We start from the raw sequence: 12,296 nt of genomic DNA, 5'->3' as shown, positions 1-12,296 counted from the left end.
GCCACAAAACCCAAAGGGGCCTGGCAAATCAAAAATGAGGGACAGCAGACTGCCTCCCCTGGTAATGACCATGTTCTCCTGGAACAGGGTTTCCCAACTTTGGTCCTCAAGGCGCCCTAACAGTCCAGGTTTTAGGGATATCCATTCTTCTGCGCAGATAGTTTAATTAAACTGACATAGGTACTTATGCATGGATATCCTTAAAATCTGGACAGCTAGGGTGCCTTGAGGACAGAGTTTAGGAACCACAGCAATGGATTTACTGCTATGGCACCTCTAGTAACCACTCAAAGCCTGCACAGTCGCCAGCGCAGTGTGGGGCTTCACTGTAGCAATCTTCTCAACCAAACCGCAGTCCAGTGAAATAAAGGAAAAAAAAAAAATAGCAGCTGTAGTTAGCTATTGGAGTTTCTACTCCACTTCTTGTTCAGAAGAAATAACAGGATTTTGGTACTTACCAGTAAATCCCTTTCTCCGATTCCACAGGTGACACTGGAGTTCAAGATCGTGGGGTATAGACGGTGGTAGAATAGAGCTTGGCACTTTAAATCATTTGGAAGTGTAACTGGCTCCTCCCCTCCCCCTCTATGCCCCATCAGCCTCACTTTAAGAAACTGAGCCCGAGAGGAGACAGAGGACAAAAGGAAAATGAGGAGAAGGAGAAATCCACAGAACGGACCAAGACCAACTGAAGGAGCACAGAGGAAGCCACTGCAGGGAACCCATGCAGTCACACAACCATATAATATAATAAACCAAACAAAACGGCAGGTGCGCAGCGCTGGCCGGGCATCCAGTGTCCAATGTGGAATTGGAGAAAGGGATTTATCGATAAGTACCAAAATCCTGTTTTCTCCTTCATCCACCAGGGGACACTGGAGTTCAAGACAGTGGGGATGTCCCAAAGCTAACCTCCCGGGTGGGAAGCGCTGAAAACTTGCCGACCCCGCGGGCAAACCGAAACAGGGACCACCAAGAACCCGGAGGTCCAAGTGAAAAGCAAGGGCTGAGGACAAGCGACGAAGGGCTAGGAGACCATCAAAACTCCTCGCTGAACAGCCACAGTAATTCCCCCACATACAGCGTATGTCTAATGGAACAGGAAAACATCTATCTAGTGGACAACAGCAGACGAGAATAGTCAGAACACTGTATTCTCAGCTGAAAACAGACCACCCAGGACCTGTTGGTAGCGGAGAGTCCCAAGAAGAATCCATAGGAGCAGGGCGGTAACACGAGAAAAAAACTAGAGAAAACCATACCAGAGTCTAACACAGGAAAATGCAACCGTTTCCAACAGCAGAAAACCTAGCACTGCCGGATATAAACAAATCATATAGATATATGTATAATGGTACCAAACTACAGAAACAGAGCTGAGCCTGTCTACTGACTTCTCGAACAAAGAGTATACAAGGAGGCCAAAGCCACGACCGAACAGTCGACCTGGACTATTCTTGAGGTTCAATTAATTACAGGGTTGTCAACTAGCGGAAGGTTAAATCAAACAAGTCTCCAACGAGGGAGAACCCACTGGGTATGAGGCAGATGTGGCGTTGAGAGAATTGAGACTACAATTCCTTTCAGAGGTTCAGATATCAGTATAACCCATTCTGGAAACAGAGGGATAAAACAGCACCTGGAACCCTGCAGCTGAAGAGAAAAACCACAGCAACAAACCCCAAACAACAATAACGTCCACCATGATGGAAGTACGTAGTCAGTACCAGCTGTTGGCCCGAACATAGCATGAAAACAACCGGGATACTGTAGCAGTTAAAAATCACGGATGCAACAGCCATCCAGGGAGAGCGAGCTACCAATATAGGGAAGCCTCCCAAAAGCAAGGCTAGAGCACTAGGACAACCTTAAAGGTACCCATCAGGTACCCGACAGTGTAATTAAAGTATCAACAGATACTGAACAAGAAAACCAACCAGGCATTCTACATGGAACATAGTGACTGTCACACTTCAATGTAAAGATGTGCACTAGCCCATAGATGCACCTCAGTCCAGAACCCCAACAGATTCTAATAGAATAGTGTCACTAATCTCTATGTTGGAACTATGAACCCACACATCAGGAAAGCTCTAAAGTGTAGAGCCAACTGATATGAACAGGTACCATAAAAGAGCGGATGGCTGCTAGGACAGCAGCTAGGGTGCGTAAAGGAAAATAACAGCTGTGTAAGGTCAGGTTGCATTAATAGGAGCATCTTCCTAAGCTGTAGTGGGGTAAGCCCACTTACCTGTGAGCGACCAGAAACCCTCTGGGCACTATGCAGAATGTCACTGACCGTTTTCATCTCACAGCAACCAGCCTCTTCCGGTATAGAGAGTAGCTTCGGTGGGTTAAGAACCAATGTTCTACAGCACGGACTGGAGATGTTGCAGTAGAAAATACTGTAAAAACTAGCAGAATGCTAATGGAAACATGAAAGTCGTACGACAAGACCACATTCTAGCTTGTTCCATTAGGGATGTGTATCCATAGAGAGATTATACATATACCCCAAAACGGTCTGCTAATGTAATTATCCTTACAATAACGATATAATGGTGCACAGCGTATTAGCCAAAGGGGCAGAATCACAGGATAGCATAAAAAATAAACTAAGACCATGTATTGGTCAAGGTACACATAGAATATCACATATTTGATGATGGATCACCACCAGTGACCCCTGATATTTATAGTGGTCACAATGATGGGGATATCAAGGATTTATTTGATGCCCACCAATATAATACAAGCCAGGCCTGACCCTGCTGATATCGGCGGGCAGCCCTTGACCTTCAGGCATAGGAGCAGTAACTGCAGTCTGTTAGAAATTAACCAAATACAGTGCATCCGGAAAGTATTCACAGCGCTTCACTTTTTCCACATTTTGTTATGTTACAGCCATATTCCAAAATGGAATACATTCATATTTGTCCTCAAACTTCTACACACAATACCCCATAATGACAATGTGTAAAAAGTTTTTTTGAGATATTTGAAAATGTAATAAAAAAAAAATTTAAAATTTGCCATGAAGCTCAAAATTGAGCTCAGGTGCATCCTGTTTCCACTGATCATCCTTGAGATGTTCCTACAGCTTAATTGGAGTCCACCTGTGGTAAATTCAGTTGATTGTACATGATTTTGAAAAGGCATACACCTGTCTATATAAAGGTCCCACACTTGACAGTGCATGTCAGAGCAAACACCAAGCATGAAGTCCAAGGAATTGTCTGTAGACCTCAGAGGCAGGATTGTCTCAAGGCACAAATCTGGGGAAGGGTACAGAAAAATATCTGCTGCTTTGAAGGTCCCAGTGAGCACAGTGGACTCCATCATCCGTAAATGGAAGAAGTTCGGAACCACCAGAACTCTTCCTAGAGTTGGCTGGCCGTCTAAACTGAGCGATCGGGGGAGAAGGGCCCTAGTCAGGGAGGTGACCAAGAACCCAATGGTCACTCTGTCAGAGCTACAGCATTCCTCTGTGGAGAGAGGAGAACCTTCCAGAAGGACAACCAATCCATCAATCAGGCCTGTATGGTAGAGTGGCCAGACGGAAGCCCCTCCTTAGTACCATAAAAGAATACATACATAAATACACACAAGTGCAAACAGTCCTCCAGAATGGCCAATCAGACCGCAGGAGGCAGCATACTCTGATATAGATACATAAATCTACAAATACATATACAATTATGTATATACACATACAATACAGTATGATGTCTGCTGTGTCTTAGCTTCTTGAGCCACAACATCCTCCTTTATCAAACTGCCTTTAATGAGAGCTCCACTTAATGAAATAGCAGTGCTATAAGGAGCACACCAGGGCATGTAGGCGCGTGCCGGGGTCTCTTAAACAGTGGGAAGTTCTATTACAGTACTGTGTCTACAGCGCGTACTACAAAATGACAGGGCTGCGCTGCAAACTCCCTGCTATGGGAGCAGCAGGATGCCGCGGTCTCCTCTCCATAGAGACCGTGGAGGAGGAGGCGCGCCCCGGGGGGTGGATAGTGAACAGGGACTTAGTCACGTGTGGATGGCTGTTGTCTCACTGAGAGGAGGGACCGTTTTTGTGACTGCCTTGGCAGCCCTCGTAGACAGTCCACTCCTGCTAAACAGGAGGACTTGTTATTACAGCCCCCATAAAGCCATCGTCGGTACTCATCTCAGAGAGCTGGCGCTGCTTAGAGCTCCCTACTGGAGAGTGCCGACAGCCGCGAGCAGGGAGTGATGCACCCAACGCACAGTGCAATTACTGTCGTGCTAGAGAGGGAGAAGCCGAATAGTAATTGCACCATTTGATATGCAGGACACTGCTGGTATGGATGGCAGAAGTTATGGCCGCTGAAATTATAAGCTCCGACCCCACTAGCTCCTATGTTGTAACCGCGAATATGCCTCCAGGGCATCTTTGAGCTTACTATCAGTAAGGAGATAGGGGTGGAGATCGGGTCTCTCCTGACAGTAACAGACGTGCATGTCATTTAGCCCAGCTATACATTAAAGTCCTCGGAGCCCCCTCCTCAGGGTCACCGGACACAGGCTGCAGTAGCCATTGCGGTGCCCTTGCCGGCGGCTCCCCCGAAGCAGGCAGACTGCCACAACAAGCAGTCTGCCTGTCCTCAGTGTTTATAAAAAACAAATCTAAAAATAAAAAAATATATGAAAAAGGCTGGAGACAGCCTAATGTGCTACCGACTCTCTCAGGCACATTTTCTAAATTGGGGCTGACGGGGCATAGAGGGGGAGGAGCCAGTTACACTTCTAAATTATTTCAAGTGCCAGGCTCTACTCTACCACCGTCTATACCCCACTGTCTTAAACTCCAGTGTCCCCTAGTGGATGAAGGACAAATAAGGTTAACAGTTTGTGAATTATGTACATTTATTACCAAGATCATCTAAAATTCACATCTTTACGATGTGGTATTTTATACCTTTGTGAGCAGACAAATTTCATTACTTTGCTGTATGAGAGTTTAACCAAGTTGAAAGCTGAAGCAAGTTCAATTAGAGGCGAAAAGCAGCGCAGTTTTCGCCTGTTTCTGAAGTATTGCCCTATTCACTTCGAGGATGTTTCGCCTAGGCGAAAAAGTTTCTCCACCAAAAGGCAGGAGAAAAGAAATGCAAAATCCTTATTTTTGAATAAAAAAGTGGGAACTTAATTAAGAATCCTTCATGCACCCCCCTAATGACTAATTAGACCAAAAAAAAAATATGAACGAATTTTATAAATACCCAAAAAAACATGTAAATTTTGGGGTGAAAATGCAAAAAGTGATTGAAAATTGGGCTAAAGTACTGGGATAGGTATTATGGGGTGCTCTATGGATGGGACAGATGTTTTTATGATTGCAGGTGTATTTTTATCATTTTTTTATTCTGCACTTTACAAACCCCAAAATATACTAGTATCCATTTACATATACCCCCAATTTAACTACAGCAAAAAAAAAAATCATAAAAGACATTGCTTAATATACTTTTTCCACACTTATGCAAATAACAGCCTTTGACTCAAAATAAGATCCCTAATTACTTTTATTATGGCTAATAATACACTTCTATATTGATTCCCCGGGTGAGTTAGGCTTTATTGGGGGTACAGACTGATTTCCACTTTAAAAAAACTGAACTTCTCGCCAGTTCAGCTATTTTCTTCATTCGCTCATATGCTTTTTAGCCGTGTATTACAATTGAATAGGGCGAAAAGTGGGTGACCGCATTGAGTAAGCAGGCGAAAACTTTGCCTCAAAACACGCGAATTAGGCGAAAACATTGCACTTTTTGACAATCTCTGCTTTTCGCAGGTTAATTGAATCTGCCCCTAATTGGGTTATTTATAAGCAATTTGTGCAATGCATTAAAAAAATATAAAAAAAATCAAATCTAAGTTATACAGGATTTATTAGTGCTGACAGTTAGGTTGAACCTGATATCTCCTCAGAAGCTCAGTTGATCTCTCTTTACACAGGTACATCCTTAGTAATGTAATGATTGTGTCATCACAGGATAACCATTTATTGCAGCAAATATACTGGTTACTATACAGAGTTGTAAATATTAACACCAAGATTCAGAGAGAGAAGGCTACCACAGTCTAATGGTTATGCACAGGCAAAGTTTTTAATGCCACTTCTCCTATCATGTGGGGCGTAAATTAATGGGGAGGCGCATCAGTGACACTGCTGTATGTTTGAAAGGAGCACACCTTCACAGGAAAAAGGACTGCATTATTAGACTGTAAGAGACCTCTAGGACAGCAGGATAAAAAAAGATCTCTCTCAATTTTTGTAGCCACTGTCAGAGACAGTGACTTCCTAGCAGCTCATGCTCACAAGAAAGTTTATTATCAAAGTAGTAACCTCACCTGGAAAGTACATGAGCGAAGCTGAAGTCCCTCCTGAACGTACTGGTCCAGTTGAGCAGGGACACTGATTTTCTTCTCCTTCGTCAGAGAAGCTATGGGGAACGTCCGCACAACTGACTGTTCAGCCACTGCATACAGAGATAGATTTGATCATTTTGCTACTGTAGAAGTTTGTGTACTTATGTATACTGCATATTTTGCTGTCCGTTCAGGCATGTAGGAATGATCCTCTAACCATACATTTGTGTGTTAACCTCCCAAATAGCTGCTAAATGCTGCAATAATACCTGAAGCTCTGCAGATGGTTTTACCAGGGCTTCGTGGTTAGTATCATAGCCCCACCGGAAAACCATTGCCATGCCCTGGAGGGCGCTGTGATGAGGCAGACCAATGAGAAGCTGCAAACACAGACACAGTGTTGCTTCTGAATTGGCCTGCTCGCTCACACCTTGTCCTGCAGTAAAGTAGTGATGAAAATGATCTCCCCTTTAGACATTAATACAGCTTTTTGCATAATTAATTATCAATCATATATCAAAGCGAGTAAGAGTGTCATTAGTGGAATTTTTTTTTATCAAAATCTTAAATTTCCTGAAAGAAAATACTAGAATAACTGTTTAAATCAAAAGATTCAAATTAGTGACTGGTGTATAAGAGGAGATGCACAAAACTAAAACTCTTCTGGATCATGCAGTGGTATGATTATCTGTAAAGTTACTTTACAATAAGCACAGTTGAAAACACAAATATATCCAAAAAATGCAAGCTGTAAAGCTGCAGACAAGGTTTGGTCTCCTATATGCCATCTGAGTAATAATGCTGCGTTATCAAAATAAATGGATGAAAATGAAGACAAATCAATCAAAAACAAGAAATGTTTCTATTGTATTATAGAAAAATGTAAATTACCTAAAGGGTCCACAGGAGTGCCTTTGAAGATGCAACGGTAAGTGGTAAGGAACAGAGCCCCTTCAGCAGGAAGTAAGGGTGGACCTCCAAGACTGCCACCTGACGCCTCCTCTCTCCCATCTGGGAGCAGATAGACTCTAAGACCATCAATTACCAAATCCTCACCTACTAGCAGTAACGGACGCAAAAGCTTGGGCTGTGAAGAGAAAAATTAAAAAAATAAATACCCAGCTGAATTAAAACATGCAAAGACACAAGATAAAAGTATATGGTAGAAAGTGGAGTCACTGCAAAGAGGAACAGAGATGTATCAGAGGCAAGCTGGAGGACTATTCAGAAGATAAATGATAAATAAATCACCTTACTAAACAAACATTCAGGTAATGGGAAGACTGAACCATGGTGTTTACATGCATTTTTTTAAACTTTTACAAATTTAGATACGAACCTTCTGGATTGGAGGCAGCCTCTTGCTCTCCCTGTGCACAGCATCTAAAGTCTCTATGTGCATCTGTACAATGTCTACATAGGAAAAGTCCAACAAAGGTATATTAGTCATATTATGTAGCCAAAAAAACACATTCACCAATCACATTATTGAAGTACTCTTTTACAAATCTACTGACCAATGGGTGTCATCCATAGTGTAAAACTCACATTATATACAATCTAATAAAAAATGCACCATACTGTAATCCTCTTTGCACTAATAATGTAGTGTAGCTGACAAACACAGGCTTAAGATATTTCATTAAACAACAAATGTGATTTCTAATGCAGAAAGTTGCACAATTTTATATTAAGGAGATTTAATAATGACACAACACATAGCCCCTCTCGGCGCACCTGGTTCTGAGCAACTCTGCTAGAGCCAAGTGTCTTTTTTTTGTCCTAAAATGCCTTTTACCTGCAATGCGATGCCATAACCTAAAGGGTGCCGCACTGCCCCAGACACCGGCTGAACCTAGAGTTACACTTTGCTCTGCATTTGTTTACTACTAGACTAGCCGGCCGTGCACTACGACCCAGAGTGGCTCACCATGGAGGCTCAAATTCCAACAAGTGCCTGTCTGTAAAACTATCAAACGTGCCCCTGAGTATCCCATATAACGGGAGGCCCCATGGAGAGCCCAAATTACACTGTACCACCACTGCTACTTTTATTAGACATAACCCCACTGCCACCACTATGCATAAGTGGCCCTACAATGTGTGTACTACCCAGCATAACCCTAAAGCTCCTGGCTGCAACTAGGAATCCTTACAACCTGTACCTACTTGTTAATCCTGTGTTACATGTTCCTGTTTTCTACCTGGTTAATAAACCACCCTTTGGTTAAGAGACAATCTGCTGTGTGGACTAGCCTCCTTTTGCACACTGCTACCACCATAGTGTCTGCCAATAAATATGGCCCAGGCCGCCCTCTCTTCCGCTCCAAAACCATTCCGCAACTCCATCTCCTCCACCCCTGCATTGCGGGCTGTGGGAGAACAACATGAAGAGGACACGCTGTTGCCAGAGCAGCTACAGGAGGAGGTACCTGACTGTCTCAGAATAGAGGTTAGCCAGATTCTGATGCAAATAAATACTGTAGTTGTTTTAAAACAGCTTCATTATGTGCTTTATTTGCAACATAAGACAGCAGAAAAATAACAACCCTGACTTGCAAATTATACATCAGTAAGTCATTAATTGCTACTTATCAGGCTGTTTTTTTTTTTCTGACCAACATACAAAAATTTAATTTTCTGCATGTTTTCTAGATATTTTTAGTATGGGCCCACTTACCAAATGGTTTACCGCAGGGTATATCGTAAATATCTCCTGCGTTAAGTAAGCATCTGCATAATACCATATAACATCGCTATATCCAAATAATTTGAAGGGAACAGATATGTCGTCATATTTATCAAACTGTGAAAAGGTTTATTTTTCGGAGCTTGACGTCTATATCTTACTCCATCTCCAGACTACATGGAGGAGTAGGACCTGTGTGTAGGCAGCTCCTCCTCTCATGTATTAGGACAGTATCTGCTTATATCAGAGGGTGTGTGTGTTTGTGTGTTTGGGGGGGAGGGAGCAAAGGAAATTCTCACCCTGGACTCCACTTGGTCTACAACCGGTCCCAGCTGGTGTGTAAGGGAACTCGCCGATCGCCCGTACATATGCTGCAGGTACCTGCCGATTAGTGACAGCTCAACTGGGCAACAAATTAAAGACCCGCCCAGTTGTGATGTCAAGCCCCTCACATCGGGCAGACGATTGGCAAGTGTGTATACACTTACCAATCGTCAGATAGGCTTGGTTTTGCTTTTAAAATGATTTCCGCTTTAAAAATACAGGAAGACTTGCAGGTGTTCCCACAGCGGCTGCAGCTCACAGCCTACTGCATAAGCCCCAAGGTGTACGAGGACACACCTGTATGTTAACAGGAACATGAATCTATGTGTGGATATTAAATTAACTATTTGGTCTTTGTATTTATGTAAAGTAAATATTAAGGAATTAACACACAAAATATTTTTATTATACTATAATAACGTATTTCTATGATGGAACTAGCAAGTTTGCTTGAAAGGCTTAATCATTTAGTACACTTCTAGATTTCTTTCCCAGAGCTCTCCTTTGTCAGTCTTACGGACATGTGATATTGCTTTTTATAATACTGTAAATACCACACAAAGCAGGCAAAGCGGTAGAAGACAATAACTTGAATCCGCTCATGGACTTTATAGAAACCTAACCTAAAATGGTGTATAGTCACAGCAAAAGTAAGGTGCACCCTTTCAAATCTTTTTACATGTCAGGATATAATTATCTAGTCTTCACTAAGGAGCCTATGTATCTATTTATATGTTTTTCATAAAATTATGTAGAACCTACCAACTAAAGTTCTACCATCCCTTCTACAAACAGAATCTTTGGCAATTTGGTTTGGAGCATTCAGGGTACTGTTAACACTATGCCTAGCAGAAAATATATCTGCAATGATCTATGAGAAGCAATTGTTGCTATTCATCAGTATTTAAGTTGATTTCCAAACAATTTGAATGTCATCATTATACAGTAAGAGATTATTTACAACTGGGCATCCCAGCAAATCCAGTTGATCATACCGAATTACATGGCTCTACATGTCTCTGCCAACATGACTACCATCATAAAAATAGTCAATTATGGCTTTTGTGAAAGTTTTTAAAAATATGGTATTGTATGTGAATCCATCCATTGAGGAGGATTATTAAGACCACTCTTTTATACTTTGATTGGTTATATGCTTTTCAGTACATAAAGTTCATACATAAGATTTTTGACTGAGCAGTGCATTAGTTCTGATTTTGACCTTCGCAGCTATGTGTCCTCATACACCAAGCCTCAATACGCTACGCAGTGCGAGGACTCATGCTACACGACTTGCGCAGAGTGTTTTTTTATCCCAAAAATGTTTCTTCGTCGCAATCTGATGCGACAAACCGCTTCGCAAGACTGCACAGATTAATTTGCAACACATTGTATATCTGTGTGCGACTGAATCTGTCTACTAAGCAACGGAACATCACAGGGAAAAAAGATTATAGTACTTCATTTACAAATTCAGACGCACACAGATATACAGGTGTCACATATCAAATAAATCAGTGCAGTCTCATCAAAAGATTTGTCTCATCTGACTATGACTAAAGGGGCCTATCCATTAGCAGAAAAATTGAACGACTGAACAATATATTGTTCAATTTATCTGCTATGGATAGGCCCTGAACAATGACAGATGCGCACTCCCGCGGCTGATAAATTGAATCTTTCCATCTCTCTAACATGTTGGTCAATTAACGCATATCGCTGCCAGATATTAGAAACTTCTGGCAGTTTATATGCGGTAAACAACGAAAGATATTAGCAGCAGCTACAGAGCGCTGCAGAGAAAAAAATCCACTCCCTGAGTGATGTCATGCGATATCGTTCGTCTTTTGCCAAAATCTGTCATGTACATGACAAATATATTACAGCACAGCCACCGGAATTTTCAATAGATATCTTTTGTCTTTCATCGCTCAGAAATGCATCTGCTAATGGATATGCCCCTTAAGACGCATTTTTGGGCAAAAGACACAGAGAAGACACTCAGTGCAAATCAAGTCACACAGGACTTGAGGCACCAAGAAAGGCTGTTTGGCATGACTGCAGCAATGGTGTAGAAGGACGGAACCGGTTCGATTCCCGGCAGCACCTGGCCGACAGATGAGCAGAGCCCGGCAGCGGAAGCCCGACAGTGCTGGAAATCCCTATCGTCGCTAAGGTAAGTATATTCTAACCTAACCTAACCCCCTAACCCTAACCTCCCCCCCAAGTGCCTAACCCTAATCCCCCCTCTAAGTCCCCCGGGGGGGTGCCTAACCCTCCCTCCCCCTAGCCTAACCCTAACCCTCCCGGGGGGGGGTGCCTAACCCAAAGTCCCCCCCGGGTGCCCTAAACCTAACCCTCCTCCCCCCCCCCCGCCTGCGGCTGTCCGCTTGCGGCGCCCGGCATCCCTTCGATCGGGATGCCGGGCGCCGGTCTCCCGGCGCCGGGGAAATGTCAGGCGTCTACATCTAGACGCCCGGCATTTCACCCTCGCCGGGATATGACAGTCGGGAAGCCGGCTGCCGGTATTAAGGCAGCCGGTTTCCCGACTGTATACCAGAAGGACACATCTGTAGATGCAGATTTTAATTAAGATCATCCCCATATAATATAACAAATAAAATTTGTAGCCCTTCCTCGTTTTAATAAGGAGATTAAAAAGTTTTTACCGCATATGTAGGGGCTAATTCGATTAGCTGTGAGGCTACCTGCAACATTATTACACCCATTTGAATCTGCCCCATGTTATCTATCATTTGCACGTGACACTTCTATTTGCATTCTAGTTATCATACACTTGGATGGAAAAATTATTTTCATTGTTCTCCTCATGCTATATATCTTGAGCGGTCCACCCGGCAAAATTCAACTGTAATGCTGGCGAAAGTCG

The 12,296-nt window shown here is 42.9% G+C and overlaps 1 protein-coding gene across 9 annotated transcripts in view; it reads right to left on the bottom strand.

The window, feature by feature from the left end:
* SBF1 (SET binding factor 1) overlaps window positions 1-12,296 on the bottom strand; it is a 200,543-nt gene that overhangs the window by 84,170 nt on the left and 104,077 nt on the right. For all 9 annotated transcript variants that reach the window (XM_088447263.1, XM_088447315.1, XM_088447281.1 and 6 more), the window contains 3 exons: window positions 7,733-7,806; window positions 7,285-7,480; window positions 6,376-6,503 (listed from right to left, as the gene is read on the bottom strand). In XM_088447263.1, coding sequence (XP_088303389.1) covers window positions 6,376-6,503; window positions 7,285-7,480; window positions 7,733-7,806 — 398 coding nt within the window. The remainder of the gene's footprint in view (window positions 1-6,375; window positions 6,504-7,284; window positions 7,481-7,732; window positions 7,807-12,296) is intronic.

The sequence above is a fragment of the Taudactylus pleione genome, unplaced genomic scaffold, assembly GCF_031769625.1.
Source record: "Taudactylus pleione unplaced genomic scaffold, aTauple2 ptg000019l, whole genome shotgun sequence".
NCBI classification, from domain to species: domain Eukaryota; kingdom Metazoa; phylum Chordata; class Amphibia; order Anura; family Myobatrachidae; genus Taudactylus; species Taudactylus pleione.
The sequence above is the reverse complement of the archived record's forward strand: the minus strand, read 5'-3'. Positions and strand labels throughout refer to the sequence as shown.